Source organism: Canis lupus, chromosome X (assembly GCF_011100685.1).
Source record: "Canis lupus familiaris isolate Mischka breed German Shepherd chromosome X, alternate assembly UU_Cfam_GSD_1.0, whole genome shotgun sequence".
NCBI classification, from domain to species: Eukaryota; Metazoa; Chordata; class Mammalia; order Carnivora; family Canidae; genus Canis; species Canis lupus.
Genome location: NC_049260.1, coordinates 16,035,457 through 16,055,224, shown reverse-complemented (window position 1 = coordinate 16,055,224; position 19,768 = coordinate 16,035,457). Strand labels below are relative to the sequence as shown.

Genomic DNA, 19,768 nt, shown 5'->3' with positions numbered 1-19,768 from the left:
TCTTTAAACGTTTGATAAAATTCCCCAGGGAAGCCATCTGGCCCTGGACTCTTGTGCCGGGACACCTGCACCCCGATGTTTATAGCAGCAATGGCCACGATAGCCAAACTGTGGAAGGAGCCTCGGTGTCCAACGAAAGATGAATGGATAGAGAAGATGTGGTTTATGTATACAATGGAATATTACTCAGCTATTAGAAATGACAAATACCCACCATTTGCTTCAGCGTGGATGGAACTGGAGGGTATTATGCTGAGTGAAGTAAGTCAGTCGGTGAAGGACAAACATTATATGTACTCATTCATTTGGGGAATATAAATAATAGTGAAAGGGAATATAAGGGAAGGGAGAAGAAATGTGTGGGAAATATCAGAAAGGGAGACAGAACGTAAAGACTGCTAACTCTGGGAAACGAACTAGGGGTGGTGGAAGGGGAGAAGGGCGGGGGGTGGGAGTGAATGGGTGACGGGCACTGGGGGGTTATTCTGTACGTTAGTAAATTGAACACCAATAAAAAATAAATTAAAAAAAAAGGCAGATTCTCCAGCTCACCCCAGGCCCACTCTGTCACAAGCTCTGGGAGTGCCACCTGATAGTAAGAGTTCACAAGCCCTCCAGGTGGTTCTGATGCATATTCCAGTGGCAGGGGAGTAGTGGGCTAGGACATTTCTCAGTCCTGCTGCATGTTAGAATTACATGGAAGTTTTTAAAGCACTACCATTCTGTTTACACCTAAGATAGTAAGTTAGCCTCTGGGAGGGAAATGCATCTGTCCTTTTAAAAGCTCCCAAGGTGACTCCATTGTGTAGCCATATTTGAGAACCACTGGTCTTCCTGCATTGAGACAGATGACAGCACGAATCACCATGGAGGTGAATACATTCATGCCTTGCCAGTCCACAGAGAGGAGGATGCCCCACTGGGAGGTGGCTGGCAAGCATTGTATTTATTGTTTGATAAGCTCTTCATTTCTAGTTCCCTTTTCTTTTTTATGGACACTGACTCAGTTGCACTGATATGAGTATGTTTGGGAAAGTTACTTTAAAATTCATTTAATACAATTAATTTTTAAAAGTCGAACACAGCTGGCTTCCCCTAAAAACTTTGTATTTTGATAATGGTTATTACCAGTACCATGAATAATTGACTGATATCAGCTCATTAATATTCTAGTGAGAGAGTGCTAAGGCTAATAAAATTCATTTTAAAATTAGTTTTTAAAAATGTATTGCTACAGCCCAAGGATAATGGGAAGTTACTCCAAGCAAGAACACATCAGTGAAGTATGAAATTTTACGGTGTTCTGTTAACATAAAATAGTTGTTTAGCTGCTCAATATCCCTGTTTCATTTTCATTTCCATGGAGTGAGTTGCTCAGGACGAGGCCTCTGTTTCAGTAGTGCACATTACCTGAATGCTATTGTCCTGGGAAGCATTCTTGCATCAGGAATGGCACAGGCATGGCTCTGACATGTATACCCCTTGTCCTTCTCCTGAGTGAGACACCTCCCAGGAAGATACCCTCTGCTCCCTCTGTCTTTGGTTCTTCTCCAGGGCTTCACCCCTTAGCCATATTTTTTAAATTAAACTTTCTTTTTTTTAAAAAAAGATTTTATTTATTCATGAGAGACACAGAGAGACAGAGACACAGGCAAAGGGAGAAATAGGCTCCTTGCAGGGAGCCTGATGCAAGACTCAGTCTCCCAACCTGGGATCATGCACTGAGCCACCCAGGCATCCCTAAATTAAACTTTCTATTTTGAGGTCACTGTAGATTCACATACAGTTATAAGTGATTCTACAGAGAGATCCCATATACCCTTTACCTGGTTTTCCCCAACAATACTAGCTTGCAGCACTATAGTATATTGTCCTAACCAAAGTGGTGACACTGATCTAGTCAAGATAGACAACATTTCCATTACCACAGGATCCCTCATGCTGCCCTTTAATAGCCACCTACTCCTTTCTGCCCCTCTTCCCTATCCTCTGACAAGCACAGATCTATTCTCCATCTCTTCTCATGGGTTCAAAGATAAAATTGAGTCTCTGGTTTAATAAAAAAGAAACAAGTGTACGCATATAGTACGAGGTATTAATGGATAAAGGATGATTTATTGGGTAGGAAAACTAAACATTTTAGAATTTCAGGCCATACAGAGAGAAGGCTACCTGTAGGAACCAAGTTGAGCATTAACCCTTAAGTATACTGGGTCTTTAGAGGAGGTCTCTTGGTATTGTTAATGTTTATATATTATTTACCCTGTGTTAATCATGGTATACCTCAATTCCTCTGACTGTGTTGTACTAGTGGTAATAACTGGTTAAGTCCATGGCCCCTAACAAATAGAGGTGGTCTGGTTTGTGCTCTACTGGGATAAGCCGGGTGCTTCTCAGCAGAGGTTCCTAGAGCGTCATGGAAAGGCACAAGATGGAAGTTGGAGATATGAGTTAATTATTTGGCTTTTCTTCAAATGAATGTTCTAGAAATGATTGAGAGTTCTTGTATTCAGGAGGGGCCAAGCTGTGTGAAAGAACGAGGCCCTACCCCAGCCTTACAACCCGGATTGAACTCTGAGATTTGCTTATCCATATGTGCCCCAGAGCAGCTAAGCGTTACGGAAGGGATCACATGAAGGAGCTGCCAGATTTCTCCTTCAGTGCTGTCCAGTGTGATAGTTGCAAGCCTCATGTGGAGAGTGAGTGTCTGAAATGTGACCAGTGTGGTGAGGAACTGAACTTTTAATTGCATTTAATTTTTTAAGTTTATTTAAGGAATCTAAATACCCAGTGTGGGACTTGAACTCATAACCCTGAGATCAAGAGTCACATGTTCTTCCGACTGAGCCAGCCAGGCTCCCCTAATTGCATTTAATTTTGATTATCTTAAGGTGAAGTAGCCGCACATGGCTTGCAACTCTGTGTGACATTACAGAGACTCCAGGTTACCCATATTGGAATGTTTGAGTCACTTCACCCTCTTCATTGAAGCCAAAGCAGAATTGCTTTTCATGGCTGTCCCCAAGATTCTCTGGCTAACCGTGTTTCCCATCTAGCATCAGCCTCTCTAAAACATTTCCAAACCATCAGTTTGAAGAGGAAGCAAATAATTACCCTGCCTGGACATTGGCCAGATCTGCACCCAGCCAGCCAGTGCTTGGCTTACAGTAGTGCTTATTTGATACCTCTCTAATGAACTAGACTTAGACCTTTCCAAATTTGCAGACTTATTCCAGAGACAAAGATGGGATTTGTTCCTTGTGTGTGATACTGGGTGACAGATTTCATTCATAGGCACTAAGGTCAAGCTGTTACATTTCTTCCTTTGCAAGAGAACAGTAGTTAAGAGTGTGGGTTCTAGAGTTAGGTTCTTGGATTAGGATCTGGCTTTTCCACTTTCTGATGGTGTGACCTCAGACAAGTTAATTAACCTCTTTGTGCTTCCCTTTCTACAACTATGAGGATTGAAATAGTACCTGCATCATAAGGTGACTGACCCAAAGAAATACAAGAAGTGCCTTTGATCCACAGTAACTGGGTCACCTCCTATTATGATGAAGCACGTGATGATGACTTTTTTTTTAATTTTTTTTTTTTTTTGTGATGAAGACTGAGCACGGTAATGAAGATTTTCTGGAAAGGAAATGATTTGTAGTTGTGACTCTTACAAGTGCCCACAAGGGGGCAGCCTAAAATAATGCATATCCCTGGAACAGAGCAACTTGTTTTTGTAAAGCATCTGGGTAATGTGGCCAGTTCCAAATGTGCTTGGCCCTTTTCCTTGTTTTTCTCTTCTATTTGAAGAACACTTTTAGTGTTTCTCAGACTGTACCTCAGATACAGGGCTGGCTCATTAACATCTGAAGGGTGACATGGGCAATACAGAGTAAGGTTCAGGTCCTGCTGGGAGGGACGGGTTGATATGGGTGCTGACACAAGCAAGCATCTGTCCAGAGGTGCTGAGCTTCACTTTGTAACTTCTCACACAGAATAAATTCTTATTAATCAAATTCTTTTTTTAATTTGATTTATTTATTCATGAAAGACAGAGACAGAGAGACAGAGGGAGACAGAGAGAGGCAGAGACACAGGGAGAGGGAGAAGCAGGCTCCATGCAGGGAACCTGATGTGGGACTCCATCCCAGCTCTCCAGGATCACACCCTGGGCTGAAGGCAATGCTAAACCACTGAGCCACTGAGGCTGCCCATTATTAATCAAATTCTTGATTGATGTAGACACTAGAGCCTGAAAGCGTTTAGAAAAAAGAGAAACTTGGTTTTTCTCTCTCTTGTCTTGTAGGCAAGACTACATGCTTGCCTTTGAGCATTGTGTGTTCACCTCAGGGGCACTGTTGAGTGGTACCCCAAGCTGGGGTGACCCAAACATAGATAAGCCACCCTTGCCTCAGTAGCCTCTCCATCCTCCCAGGGATACTGAATCAGAGAACTCTGTAACCAAGCAGAATGGAATTAGGGTTCTGCCAACTGTGAGGGAGAATAGCATCATGGGGTCCGGGGCACTGTGAGATCCTGAAGGTAGGTGGGATTTAAATAGCTGTGGGGATGTGGGAGAAGGGTATTTTGAGCTGGAAGGTGTGTGGAAGAAAGAGGCAGTGCTGATGTCAAGTTGGTTGGGAAGAGAGTTTGGGATCAAACTGTGAGGAGTCAGCAATGATGAGCTTAGAAGTTGGGCCTTCAAATTCTTGATGATGTTCATGTTGTTGGTAGCATGATGATCAAGAGCTAACTAAAAACAAACACGAGTAATGGCATTTATAGTCCAGGTTGATTTTCTAGCACTTTAGTCTTGAGCTTTAATATACCTGATATATAATCCAGGCTGCATAATCAGATGCCCATGGGGAGTTGTGACAATCCAGTGTTTATCACATCCATCTCTGTATTCCTGCTGCCTATATTGAGTCCAAGCCTCTAGTCTCTCTCCTGGATAGTCACAGGAACTTCCCCAAAAGGGGTGTAGGTAATTGTGGCAGCAAGGCACACAATGAGGTCAGCATATGATACTACCAAAAAGAGGGCCTGGGCCTATGAAAGTGAGTCTGGTTGTATTAACACAGAAGCTGATTTCTCCAAGATGTTGTGCCTAAATATTATATAAGTAATGCTCATGAATGATTGATTGTGACTGAGTGTAGTAAATTATTTCTAGTCCTAAAATGACCATGAATATCATTTGATCTTTGACTCAGAAAGCCCTTTATGGTCCTGTAGAAGATGGGTAGAGATGTGGAGCTTCTGGGATGTTTCCTGGACATTTTGTGGGGGAGGAACTGCCATCTGTTCCTTTTATTTTTATAGATATTTACATGACAAACAGGAGTACATTTTATTTCTTCTTTTTGATTCTAAAATACTAAGATTGACATTGGAGCAAATTTAGCAGAACCAAAATCAAACTTGAGTGTTTATATTTCTCAGTGTTTACCAAGGAACTTGTATGTGTCCCTCAGCATTTGGCTCCCTTCGGAAAGTAGAATGTTCACTATCAGTTTAATAATTGTGTCCACTTTTGTGCTTCTCTTCTCCCTTGGGATCCAGGCTTGGGGAGGCTTGATGGGCTTTTCTGCACACTACCAAGCCTCCCTGGCACTTGCTGTATTTTCTGACCCCCTCCAGGGCCAATCCTGGGCACAGAGGACTAGGGAAAGACTGTGGTTCTCCAGGATTGGCATTGGGACCACTACAGCACAGCTTGGTGGGTGAATGTGAAAGCTATGGCTACTACCCCTCAGCTCTCAGGGCCTGGCCGTGTGTGTGTGTGTGTGTGTTAGGGAATAATGTATTGGGCCTCCGTGGATTAAGTGATGGTGATAGATGATGTATATGTGTGGCCAGACCCCCAGGGTGCAGGACCAATGGCCCCTGGCACTCAGCAGATAGGGACAGAGGGAAGAATTAATTCATCTTGTTTTTATTTTTTGTAGGCATGGATGGATTTTTAAGATCTGATGAGAGACAGAGACTAGCTAAAGAAAGACGAGAAGAAAGAGAAAAATGTCTTGGTAAGTTGTGCCCTTTGGCTGTTTAGGTTCAAGGGAATAAAAATATGGTGGTGTATTTTCTGAAGATCCTTAGAAATTGATGGGTGAATGGGAAGAGAGGTAGAACAGTTGCTAGATGAACATGAGCCCTAGAGAGCGAATCCACTCTTCGGCTGGCATGTTCACAATTGTTATTTATTTCTCAGAACAGTTCATTTACTCAGTTAGCAAACATTGAACCTCTGCTGTGTTCTAGACACTCTGCCGGAGACTGTGGGTAGGTGGTGAGGAACAAGAAACAGTCACTGCCCCCACCTCCTCAAGCATCTACTATGTGCACTCACTCAGGCTCTTTCCAGGGCATCTAGAAGGGCCATCCTTAGAACTGAGAAAATTATCAGTTAAGACATTTTCTATATTAGGATGGGAAACCTTGATGAGAGAGGGTGTCTTACCTCTTGCAAACTATAGACAGATAAGTCTGATGTGTTCCCACAGGGTACTGTGAGGTAGGTAAATAGTGAATTAAGACAAGTGAGCTTTCTGGTTCTTCTTGATTGCCTCCTGCTGGTTGGTTCACACATTCTTTCCCCAGGGAACCCTTCCCTGACCCTGCCAGATAGATAGTCCTTAGGAAAGGTCTTGAGGGGAATGTCATGAGTTTACAACCCTTGTATAGCTTAATGTCTTATGCATCGTACATACACAGTTAACATGGTTTTTAGTGGATGTCCCCTTAGAACTAATTTCTCAGCCTAGTGTATGGCTTGGCCACCATGACAGATCTGACTTGGTGATAGCAGCAGGAGCTGTGGCTCCCGTGTACAGGGGCAGTTACTGTGTACTTTCCACGCACAGCCTCATTTAATCTTCACCACACTGTGATTTTGCAGATGCAATGGTCCCCACTTCACAGAAGAGGTAACCAAGGCAGAGAGATGATGTAGTTAGCATGCCCAGAGTCCCCCAGCTAGTGGCAGAGATGCCAGAACCCTTCATCTCAAGCACTGTAGCCTAGAATCTCACCGGGTGCTTTTTGTTTGTTTGTTTGTTTTGGTTTTGGTTTTGGTTTTTTGTCTCTTGCTGCTGCATTTTGGTTAATCCAAACAGTGTGGGGTGCTCTGGTAATGACACTTCTCTTCCACTTTCCTTCCCCCCAGCTGCCCGGGAGCAGCAGATCCTGGAGAAACAGAAAAGAGCTAAGCTCCAGTATGAAAAGCAAATTGAGGAGCGATGGCGGAAACTGGAAGAACAGCGGCAGCGGGAGGACCAGAAGAGGGCTGCTGTGGAAGAGAAGAGGAAGCAGAAGCTCCGGGAGGAGGAGGTAAAGTCCCAGGACCTCTAAGCCATCACAGTGGCTCCCACAGGGCTTGGTGCTCAAGGGCATCCAAGTGTCCTGCCCAGCTCTGGGATACGAGAGAGATTTACTACTGAGCTTTCTCTCTGGTACCTCACCATGCCTTTTCTCAGCAGCAAGACAGCAAGCCCTGGAGTAGGGATGAAGAGATTTACCCATTCAACTCAGGTGTTAATTTGTTCTGTGACCTTGGATAAGCCATTTAGACTGTCTGGGTATTTGCTTGATTTGCTTATCTCTGAAGTGAGGCGTTGAATTTGGCAGTCTCCAAGGCTTCTTCCAGACCTAACCTTCTCTGACTTTGAGACTCAGAGAGGATGATGGATAGGGGCCTGGTAGTGTAGTCTGGGGGTTGTGCTGGGAACCTGTGCCTTTAGGGCAGACATGGGGCTAGGGGAAGGGATGTGAGGGCAGAGGGTAACTTGGTTCTCTTATTCACAGCAAACTGTCTGCCTTCAAATACAAAGATGCTAGTATATGTAAATTTTAATGCAGTTCCTTGCTTTAATCATCCTTTCTCTACAGTTACCTTTTAAAAGAGAAATGGATCATTATTACCACTGCAGAGTCCTTTATTTTTTTTCTTTTCTTTTTTTTTTGTAGAGTCCTTTATTACTAAACTTTGAAAATATATTTAGAAAGCATATTTGGAGAGTAGATTTTCTTAACAAGTGTATTTTAAGGATGTAATCATAGCCTTGTATCAGGTGATGATCATTTTTTATTCATAAGCTATAATGACTCATCATTTAGTATGAACAGTACAGAGGTTAATCACCAGTTCTATAGGATTCAGAGACATTTATATAGGTTTGGTGTCTTTTTAAATCTGTTTGATTTATGACTATATATCTTTTACCCCTTCCTCTTTTTTAAATGGAAAAAAAAAACCCATGAACATGTACGCATGTATACACACACACACAATTAGACTCATCTTTGCCCACAAAGCACTCATTTAAATGATGATTTCTTTGTCCCTCTTGGCAAATGAAAGTCATTGCAAGGGTCTTAGCCCCACTTTACCATTGTTGGCTGTGGCCTGATGGCTGCATGGATTCGTCTGCTCCCTGTGCAAATCCCAGCTCTACTACTGGGCATTTGGTAGCCAGGAACAAGTCACCTAGCTCTTCATATCCCTATAACTCAGTCTCTTCTGCCCAAAACAGAGGTAGTCACAGGAATTAAAGGAAGTGACTTTTGTGAAAGTACCCAGCAAAGCACCTTGCATAGAGTAGTGTTCAGAAATGTTACATTCCCTTCAGTGACTTCAGCTGAATCTTTACTGGTTGCACTTTAAGATAATTTTCTGTTTGCTTTGTGTGCTTCCTTTTACCCCTAACATGGATGATAATGGGGAATGGGGGATGCTGCCTGATTTTTGTCACTACACATACATGCTGAGCTTGCTTCCCTCTTTTCCCCAGACACAGCAGGGCAGGGCTGAGAGCCTGGTTGTGTAGCAACACAAGGAAACAGCAGCCTTCCTCTGCCACAGCTTCTACCTTCATGGCCTCTGGAGTCCCAGGTGGAGCTTAAGAACTTTCCACACGCAGGCCAGCCTGTTAACCACATCAGTGTCAGCAGTCTGCTGATGCTTAGACCTGCTTGGCATTCTTGTGGGTGATCTTTAGAGAGGACAGGTAGGTCTACATTGCAGGAGCCCCTTTCCAAAGGAGAACCCTGCATTTACCCTCATGGTTCCCTGGAAATCTTTGGCAGGGCTGCCCCCTGCTTGGCACGTGGCTACATAGATTCTTCAGTCTTTTCTTGTTCTTGTCATGTTCTGTCTTTATTAACCAGAGAGAAATATCTGCAGGAATGGTTCATTCCATTGCAGCCCATTTTGCTTCTGTAACTTATTGGAAAGTATTTGGTTTGCCTGCCAAGTCCCAACTCTCTGGGGCTGATCTTAGGAGCTCAGAAAAGACCTGTTGACTCCACACCTCCTTCCTAGCCCTGTCTTGGTTCCATGTCCTTAGAGTTGCCAGGATGTTGCTCTTGGTAACTCCTCACATATGTGTGGGTGAGCCCCAGACTTGACCAGGGGGCTTCCTGTCTGCCAGTACAGAAGTGGGCACCACAAACAGCTTGGTTTCCAGAGGTTTTCAGGACTGGGAGAGCTGGAGGCTGGTCAGGCCTGTCCTGGGGAAGGGGATAACCAGTGTCTACTTGAGATACTGACCTTGAGCTCATTATCTAGCTGAAGGCTACTTTCTCCACAAGGTAGGTTCTTCTAATTCTTACATGCCACACAGCTCTCAAGAATCAAGCTTTTAGAATAAACTTGTTACCTACGTGGGTTAGGGCTGACAACACAAGGTACTCCCCCATTCTCCACTTGGGGGAGTATAGTTTCCTGACTAGAAGTGCGGATTTGGTGAAGCTAGCTCCATGTTTCTCATGCTCAACAGATAACCAGGAAAGGCCTCTTTCAAAGAGTAACTTCATCTCATACTTCTCATACTCTTATTGCTTGATACCTAACAAAACCCACCAGTCTGAATGTAAAAAGAAGAAATTTCTGGGGCACCTGGGTGGCTCAGTGGTTGAGCATCTGCCTTTGGCTCAGGTCGTTATTTGGGATCCTAGGATCAAGTCCTGCATCGGGCTCCCTGCAGGGAGCCTGCTTCTCCTTCTGCCTATGTCTCTACCTCTGTCTCTTTGTCTCTCATGAATAAATTTTTAAAAAAGAAGAAGAAATTTCTAAACTCCCCTAAACAAAAACTTCACTGAGCTGAGAGCTAGCTGGTCTCAGAGGGCATTGGCTGGCATGGGGCCATGGGGCCTATGTGGCCTTCTGGCCAGATATAAACATCTGTATGTAAAGAGAAAAACCTTCTGCAGACCCCTTCTACGAACCCCTGGGGGCTTGTCCCCACATTGTTTTCCCCAGAACACATGTTGTAAGGGCAGTGGAAAAGGCACAGCCAGCTCTCCACTTCTGCCAGAGATGGCTCTCTGGTTCATCAACAGTACCTGAGCTGTGCCCTTCCAGAGGGCTTTTATATTCGTCAGCCAGCTCCATAAGTCATCTTGGTTATTCTCCTCTGATTTCATCTAGGCAGATCTAGAGCCAGAGCTAAAGGGTCCATAGGTGAGATCCCCTCATTCCTTCCTTCCACTAAGCAATTCCCAATAGAGGACATTCTAAGGACAAGAATCTGCCTTGCTTTTCCCCATCCTCTATTGATCATCTGATGATACTCAGGAGAACTAGAATTTGGCAGGAATTTCTGTATGCAGTATGCAGCTCTAATATTTATTAATACTGTTCTTCTGGTGTGATTGAACTTTCTTGCACGCTCTTTTATGCTCACCCTTTCCTCTAACCAGTGGTTCTCATAGTGAGTTCCATGGCCAGCAGCATCCACATCACCTGGGAACTTTTCAGAAATGCAGATTCTTAGCAGGTATCACCTTAGACCTGTAGAATCAGAAACTCTGCACGTGGGGCCCAGCAATTGGTGTTTAACAAGCCCTCCAGGGGATTCTGATGCAGGCTCCCCAAGTTTGAGAATCACTGCTTTAAGTAACTGTCCTGTTAATAATTTCCCTTTTCAAATTTGAACTCAGTATTGGTTAAGGACTTACTTACTATGCTAGTCATCGTCTCGTAGACCTGAGTGATTTGGTAATGCAGGTAATGTAATCCCAATTTTTTAAAAGATTTTGTTTATTTGAGAGAGAGAGTGAGTGAGCATGAGCATACTTCTGAGCATGAACACAAGGGGAGGGACAGAAGGAGAGGGAAAGGGAGAGAATCTCAAGTAGACTCCACATTCAAGCACTGAGCCCTATGCAGGGCTCCATCCCAGACCCTGAAATCATGACATGAGGTGAAGCAGAAACCAAGAGTCAGACACTTAATAGACTGAGCCACCCAGGTGCCCTCATCCTCATTCCATCAAATGAAGTAACAAAAACACCCCCCCCACACACACACACAATAATAGTGACTTATATAGGGCTAACCTCTAACAAAAGAGAAGTGAGCCAGTTTAGTTTTTTTAAGATTTATTTATTTATATGAGAAAGGGAGAGAGAGAACACATGAGCAAGAGGAGGGGCATAGAGAGAAGCAGACTCCCCACTTGAGCAGGGAGCCCAACTTGGGCCTCGATCCCAGGACCCTGAGATCATGACCTGAGCCAGAGGCAGACGCTTAACTGACTGAGCCACCCAGGTACCCCTGGACCAGTTTTGATTTTGACATGTTTGAATCACCCCATTCTAATGACTTTGGGTTCTGTAAGTCTCCTTACCATAGAGTTTGAGCTTGGTTACCATGTATTTTTCATCATCTCTGCAAAAGTGGGTAACACAGAGTGATTGTGCTCTCTCTCAGGGATAGCTTCATTTTCATAATCCTGCTTATGATTCAAAGGAATGTATCTCTAACAGTGGAATTTGGAGCAGCTTAGTAGGTTGGAGGTAGATGGCAGAAGGTTTTTTTGTTTTGTTTTTAAGGTAACCAAACAGTCCATAAGTAGGTCTGGTGTTGGGTGAGCATTCCCTTATAATTACACTCCTATATAGCTGTTCAGTAAGTTTGGCTGGCAGGTCTTGATGTTATTTGTTGTTATTGGTCCCCTGGTAAATGAAGGACTGTCTTATGAGGTCCTTTGGCATGTAGGAAATCTCCCATAACTCACTCAATACTAAATTCACTCTGAGGGGATCCCTGGGTGGCGCAGCGGTTTAGCGCCTGCCTTTGGCCCAGGGCGCGATCCTGGAGTCCCGGGATCGAGTCCCACGTCGGGCTCCCGGTGCATGGAGCCTGCTTCTCCCTCTGCCTATGTCTCTGCCTCTCTCTCTCTCTCTCTCTCTCTGTGACTATCATAAATAAATAAAAAATTAAAAAAAAAAACAAATTCACTCTGAGGTAAAAGGTTTCAACACTTAAATTAGGTCATTGGTTAAATACTTTATGTTAAATCCATATAATGAAATACCTTTCAGCCTCAACCTCAGTCTCAAGCGACTGTACTTCAGGTATCAAATAGTCAAAAAGCTCTAGTCCCTCCAAACTGCCAACTTTTCTTGGGTAGGCCCCGGGGGTTGGCTCTCAGAATTTAGTGGGCCAGGGTCATGAAGACAGGACTCTGCTAGGAAATGCACACTCATGATTGTAGTCTCAGCCAAAAACTAGAGCAAATAAAAATCTGAGACTTACAGGAGAAAAAAATCCCCTTTCTACTCAGAGGTCCCTGGAGAGGCCATCTCTTAGCAAAGTGCTATTCAGAGAAAAAAAATATGCAGAGGAAGCCGAGATGTGGATAATGCTCATCCCATCCCTCTGGTATAGACAAAATGGATAGATCCAGATACCTCTTAAGTGACCTTTCTGTGTTTCTAGTAAGTGAAATAAAGGAACCTTTCCCTGATTCTTAAGTTATGGTTATGCAGTTGGTGCTGCCCTAAATTAATTTTGCTTGCTTTTTATTCAAGCCATGAGAAAATAGTTATCTTATTGTTTTGGAGTTGGGCTAGGATGAGCCCATTTACTAGAGCAGCTCAAGGTTGATATGAAGGCAAAAGGGCATCAGTATATACCTGTTTACCTTGCTTCAGGCCTTGTCCAGTGGAGGTAGAAAGAAGATGTGGTATTTGCAGTGTCATTGGGATGGTGGGGAATACAAAATTAGAATAGCTTCACTCCAGTGCCAAGGAAATATTTGCCAGCATTCAGACCCAACTTTATAAAAATAACACTTTGATTAACATAGGAGAGTGCTTTTAATAAATGCTCTGGTAAGGGAGAAGCCTAGTTGTTGTTTTTTTTCCTCTTCTGGCTAAAAACTATTTAGTTCTTCCTCCCCTCCCCCCCATATAACTCCTTGAGAATGCATAGATGCTTTATTTTATGGCTAGGAGGTTCCCTACTCTTGTCTCTTTTAAGTTTTGAAATATGCAGCATTATCCCCTGAATACTGTATAAGAGAAAATTATTACAATGGAGAAAACAATTGATTCCCTTTTAAGAATTTCTAAGATGAAAATGAGTCTTGGTAAAATAGATCTCAAAGCCAGGTATCACCCCAAAAAGCTATGCTTAAGGCTATAAAAAATCAAATTATATTTTTATTAAAATATTTTCAAACCAGAATGCTTTATGCTTTTCTACTAGAGAAAATGCCCTTGGTTCCAGAGCACAATTCCAGTTCTACTCAATGGGGCAAAAACGAGACTTGAGACAGGTCTGAAGGGGTTAATGCTTGTCTGGCATTATTCTTAAATCAAGGCCTGGCTGCTGCAGCAGCCTGTCCCCTGGGGCTGAGAGCCAGCACTAGCTGCATTGTTTACTCTCCACCCACTAAGATCTGCTAGTGTGGTGGGGAGAGCACGTGTGCTTGGGTTTTGGATGCTGAGCACTGAGAGCCCCATTTGGTGACTCACCCTGAGCCCTGAAGCACAGCAGCACAGTAGCACAGTGGGGCTGGGTGGTTATGTTGCTCTCCCTTGCGTAAATTGGGCAGGAGCGGCTGGAGGCGATGATGCGCCGGTCCCTGGAGCGCACACAGCAACTGGAGCTGAAGAAGAAGTGCTCATGGGGAGCTTCGCTGGCCACTGGGCCTGGAGGTCGTGATGGTGAGTGAAGGGCTGTCCCTGCATTGCAGGGCCCTGGTGGGAGATCATGAGGCAGGCAGGAGATAATGGGCACAGGCTGGTGCCACTGGATCCGGGGGATGCTTTGTAATCATCTGCAGGTACCTTTTTCAGATGTGATGCCAAGCTTCCTGCGTATGCATTTCTCAAGAAGGGAATTTCTGGGTTCTTTTTGCTAGCAAACAGCAGTTGATAGAATAACTGGGCTTTAAGGTAAAGCATAAGAAAAGCAAAGAAAATGAATGCTTCATTCGGGGAATATAAAAAATAGTGAAAGGGAATAAAGGGGAAAGGAGAGAAAATGAGTGGGAAATATTAGTAAGGGTGACAGAACATGAGAGACACCTAACTCTGGGAAATGAACAAGGGGTGGTGGAGGGGAGGTGGGTGGGGGAGATGGGATGACTGAGTGATAGGCACTGACAGGGGCACTTGACGGGATGAGCACTGGGTGTTATGCTATATGTTGGCAAATCGAACTCCAAAAAAATATATATATACAAAAAAAAAGAAAGAAAGAAAATGAATGCAGAGCCTGGTTAACCAGATGCACCTGACAAGCCTGGCGATAATCTGATTTCAGGGAAGGTTAGATAGCAGTAGACTAAGTCCCTGCTGCACCATGGCCCTGCAGGGTTGAGCAGCGGTTACCCTCCAAAAGGGGCTGGGGGTTTTCCTTCCTCATTATTCATTTTTGTTGCTCTTTCAATTTTGTTTCAAGGTGACTTATTTCATTTTTTGGTTCATACTCATCTTTAAATTTTCAAGTGTTTAATGTGTGGACTGTTAATAGTCTCTGGGTGTCCTTTCTCTTCAGCGTCTTCTGTGATCTTGTCATTATGTTACACAGGAGCTGTATACTAGCTCTGAGAACAGATGGGTTCTATTTGTAGTACAGTTGTTTGACTTTGCTGTATTGTGCTTTTAACCTTTTGTCAGTACTTTATTTTTTTCTTTTTGAGGAGTCAATAACCCATTTCAGTTTTTCTAATTTCCTAGTTAGAAACTAAAGTCAACCAGGAATTGGGACTTTTTTCTTTTACCTCTCTTTGCTCTGATTTTTTGCTGTGTAGGTGAATCAGAAAATACCCCACCCCCTCCTCTAGGTTTAGCAGCCAGCACCCTCCCTCCGGACCCAGGGACCACTGCCACCGCTGCCGAGTCCACCAACGGTATATCTGAGCTTCACCGTGCCATAGCGTTTTGTGATGACTGTTCTGATCATTCCCCTCCATCACTGTGTCTGTCTCGAGCACTTTTACAGTTGATTTCTTAGACTGGCCCCTTAGAACTTTTTTTCTAGAAATGTGAATGACATCCTCATATTTCTTTGTTCCTCTGTCATCATGGAGCTGTGCATGCCTTACATACACCGTAGTGCCCTGGAGACATTTCATCCTTAGCTCACTAACTTCTGTCTTGAAAATATTGTCAGTGTTTGATTTTTGTGCATTTAGATCTTTAACATTCTCATTAATTAATTGGTTTTAGGCATTATGTAGTAGGGTGTTTGAGTCACTTCTGATTACCAAAACCTGTGCTCTATAGAGTTTTAGATGTTAATGTGATGGATTCCTGGAAGAAGTGTTTGAGATGGAGTGGTAGGGAGTTTATCAGTACTAACACTGGGAACCCAAACAAGGAGATAAGTTTGCTTTGTTCTTGATTTCATCTCTCTAATAGGCTCTTTGTTTTTGGATACAGACCTGCGAAATTCTTAGGGTCTAGAACAAGAGCGGAATTAGTAAAACTTTTCTCTCATTTAATAAAGACTTTAGAAATTCAATCCATCTTTGGCTAGCAAAGAAAACACAAATATAAAAGGGATGCAGTATTTACCAGCAGTACAGATAAAATTACAGCGGTAGGAATAAATATCCTTGGTTTCCAGCATTCTTTTGACAAATCTCCTTATTGTGTTGCTGAGTAGCAGAGAATTTATTCCATGGGCCAAATTAACTATAGTGTGGCACTGGTCTTCCTCTAAAAGAGATGGGGGCAGTAGGTAGAGTTGATAATTACCCCTTGAGAATCTCACTCACCCAGGGCTTGGGGCCAGAATGAGGCAACCACAGTACTTAACTCGGGCATACAGTTTAAGGGAGCACCTTATCAAGACGAAATAATATTTGAATAAATCACAGTTAATGCAGAAAAATCCATGGTGAACAAAATATCAAATTTCTAAAGACAAGTACCATACTGAGCCAGCCATATTGGAGATCAGGCAGAAGGGTGGAATGTGTACCCCTTTACACATAGTCTTATGGACTTTCTACTGGTTAATTTTTTTTTCATTAAAGTAGTTGAAAAATGCTGAAAAATTGGTAGATATATTAAAACTCACTTTTTAAATTTAAATATTTTATTTATACCAAAATAGAATTTATTATAATTACACTTAAGCTTAAGATAATTTTTTTGAAAGATTTTATTTACTTATTCATGAGAGACACGAGACACACACAGAGAGGCAGAGACACAGGCAGAGGGAGAAGCAGGCTCCATGCAGGGAGCCTGAAGTGGGACTCGATCCCTGGACTCCAGGATCATGCCCTGGGCCGAAGGCAGGCACTAAACCGCTGAGCCACCCAGGCATCCCAGCTTAAGATAATTAAAATGTATTTAAGATTGTCACTTGAAGGATACCGGGTGGCTCAGTGGTTGGACATCTGCCTTCGCCTCAGGGAGTAATCCTGGAGACCCAGAATCAAATCCCACATCAGGCTCCCTGCATGGAGTCTGCTTCTCCCTCTGCTTCTCTCTCTCTCTTTCTCTCTGTGTCTCTCATGAATAAATTAAAAAAAAAAGATTGTCACTTGATCACGACACATTGTAAAAGATGGCAGTTTTCTTATTTGGAAACAAGATGAGAGGAATACATTTTGAACATATTAGTGATGAGTTTGCTTCCTTTAAAGCCAAGGACACACATCTTTCCTTTTGCCTCAGGCTTTGATATGGCTTGACAGGGCATTATTAGCACCTCTTCATTTGCTATAATGGTTTAATTTAGAAACCAGTCCAAAATAATGCCTGGAAATTAGGAATACCAGACGCAGGACCACATGTTAAAATCCTAACCATAAACAGTCACAGCATTAGAAAAGCGCTATTGTGATCCCATCTCTGGAGAGGAGGAAGAAACCAATTGCTAAAGATTGTTTTGTTTTAAATACAGTGACTTGCATTCCATTATTATTTCTTTCTCCACCCTGAGCTTGTAGATAACCTTCAGAAAAAGTCTGCTTTCAGCTCACACAGTCTCAGACCACTGAACATTTTCCAGTGGTGATTTGTCTCTGGGTCCAGATTGGTTTTGTTTTTGTGGAGTCTGAATATGCTTAAGATCCTTGGATGCAGGAAATGATTTGCTGGCAGAATTAGCATGGCTTTAGTTGAACAGTTGAGTGAGGTTGACTATTTGAAATTGAAGAGAAGATCTTGCTTCAGACTGATGGGTGCCTTGGCCTGTGCATTTCCAGATAGGCTAAGTACATAGCTGGATGATGGAAGCCGTGTGCTGTGCCACAGCTGTTTAGGAGGCGTGTGGATGAGGACAGGAAGAACACTTGGGGCTATGTGTTTCTCAGTCTACAGTGGTATGAATACCAATGTCTTTAATGCGTTTCTCTGCAGCATGTGACAAACTTTCAACATCAACCATGAATTTGCCAAAGCAGACGGAGCCTCCCATGAGTAAGCGCCTGTCTTCATCCACCGTGGCAATATCCTATTCCCCAGACCGAGGCAAGTGAATGTGTAGACCTGGTCTCTGTGGTTTTCTTCTTTCTAGTGTGAGTGTCTTAACATCGGTCTTTGTGAGAGCCCCTCTTGAGCCTTCTGCAAGTACCTCCATTATTTGAATTCAGCCTTGTGGTCTGAATGTGGGAGCCCCAGGGCCTTGCTTAATTGGACTTTGGAAAGTGACATCGCTCTTTAGAGCCAGGTCATTGTTGAATAGGTACAGGAATTTATGATATTCTTTCAGTCTGAAAGGGATTATTGGATTTTCCACAGTGCATGTAGGAGTTATCGTGCCCTAGAATTAATTGACCAATGGGCACATGGGACTGTTAAAAAAGTAACAGCCTGGTTATTGATGTGATCTAGTTGATCAGCCAGAAACAGCAGAATTGATCATGCAGATATATGTGGAAAACTTAGATGTATGAAAAAAATGGGACTCTGCTGTTGTCTGTGGTTTGTAGGCCTGCCCACTTCTGTTTTGAAAACAGAAGTTCAGAGCTAATATGAAGCCTTTAAAAGGAGAATAGGATGGGTGGCCTGTTCCGGCACTCATTTTGAGGTGGAAAGTGATATGGACATGTGCCGGTTCCAGAAACTGAATAGATTTAAAACTGGTTGTGTTCCAACAGAGGCTCAGATAAGTCACTAAACATATGACTTTATACCTTTCAGAGTATGTAGGTTAAGGAAGAGAGGGAAGCTCTCTATGCATTAAATGCATATTTTAAAACATCTTTGGAGAAGTGCCAGGTGCCAGTAGAATATTTAACAGGCTAGGCATTACCAAGGGGCAAGCAGGAGAGTGTTCGTGACTTTGAAGAGGCCAGTATGCCTTGCTGATTGTTTTTCACTGGCATTGACCTTGCACCTCCAGCACAGAGGCCTGTCGTGTGTCAGAGACCCCATAAGTGTCAATGTTGCTGATCTCTGATGCAGTTCATTGTTGAACTGAACACTGGAAACCTTGAATTAATTGAGAGCTGAATGAGAAAACATCTACTTGCTTTTAATTCTGTATAGCTTTTCCATAGTGAGTGTATTCCATGTGTTTTCATTAATTCACATGGTTACAAATTGAGGTTAAATTCATATTTGCATTGATTACTATGTAAAGATATCAGTATGTTATTGCATATTGTTGGCAACTGAATTATCTGCTTGTGGATTATAAATTCAAAAATATAATTCCCAAACCATTTACTGGCTAATGGGTACCCAAGAAATTCAAAGTAATGGAAGAGTTAATCCGTTACCACATAATACATTCCAAAGCCATCAAAATGACATTTCAGTCACTGAATTTTAGATTATGATTACTGCTACTTCCATTAAAGCCGATAATTAGTTGGCTATTTTTGTTTTTGTGGTTCTTATTTAATTTTTGCCCTTATGTACATAGAAAAAGTATGAACAGATGCATATTTATACGATCACAAAATCAGTGTATAATGAAATGTTTTTTAACAGAAGACCCTAAAGTGTTTCATAGGAGTAATCTTTTTACAATGGTAGATCTACTTGGTGAGTAAATGGTTTCTTGAGTCCATATTACATCTTGGGAGATGGGCTAATTCTCTTTAAGTGATACAGGTAATATTGTGATACTATAATAGCATATTCAATGAATTCTGGCACCCCAAAAGAATTAACGTGTTCTCCCAAACCCCAAAGGACACATCATTTGTTTTATTTTACTATGACAAACTCCAAATCCATCCTTTGCTAAAATATTTTTATTTTCCACATTCATTCTGCCACCCAAAAGTTAATTTGCATCATAATCTGTGTTTGTTTTAAATATTTTATTTTGTTTTAATTTTGCTTTTTAAATTTTTCATTTGATTCCATCCCTCAGCTCATCGTACACACCTTAGTCCCATGGAAACCTTTCTTGTTATGCGACTGTTGACACCCACACAGGCTTCTTTAGCCAGAAGCAGAAGTGTACTCATGCTCTCTGAGCAGGCCAGTGACTCAGGTAAAAGAGGCCAAGTTGGTGACGCCAAGGAAAATGCCCAAAGTGGTATTGGTTGACCTACAGGTTATTCCT

The 19,768-nt window shown here is 42.7% G+C and overlaps 1 protein-coding gene across 21 annotated transcripts in view; it reads left to right on the top strand.

Moving 5' to 3' along the window:
* MAP7D2 (MAP7 domain containing 2) overlaps nucleotides 1–19,768 on the top strand; it is a 108,745-nt gene that overhangs the window by 48,190 nt on the left and 40,787 nt on the right. For 5 of the 21 annotated variants that reach the window (XM_038587014.1, XM_038587015.1, XM_038587017.1 and 2 more), the window contains exons 2-7: nucleotides 5,946–6,023; nucleotides 7,163–7,326; nucleotides 13,839–13,950; nucleotides 15,042–15,140; nucleotides 17,608–17,718; nucleotides 19,574–19,696. In XM_038587014.1, coding sequence (XP_038442942.1) covers nucleotides 5,946–6,023; nucleotides 7,163–7,326; nucleotides 13,839–13,950; nucleotides 15,042–15,140; nucleotides 17,608–17,718; nucleotides 19,574–19,696 — 687 coding nt within the window. Of the gene's footprint in view, nucleotides 1–4,393; nucleotides 4,537–5,945; nucleotides 6,024–7,162; nucleotides 7,327–13,838; nucleotides 13,951–15,041; nucleotides 15,141–17,607; nucleotides 17,719–19,573; nucleotides 19,697–19,768 lie in introns of those variants that run through there. The other 16 variants (XM_038587029.1, XM_038587027.1, XM_038587031.1 and 13 more) reach the window with 7 other exon arrangements.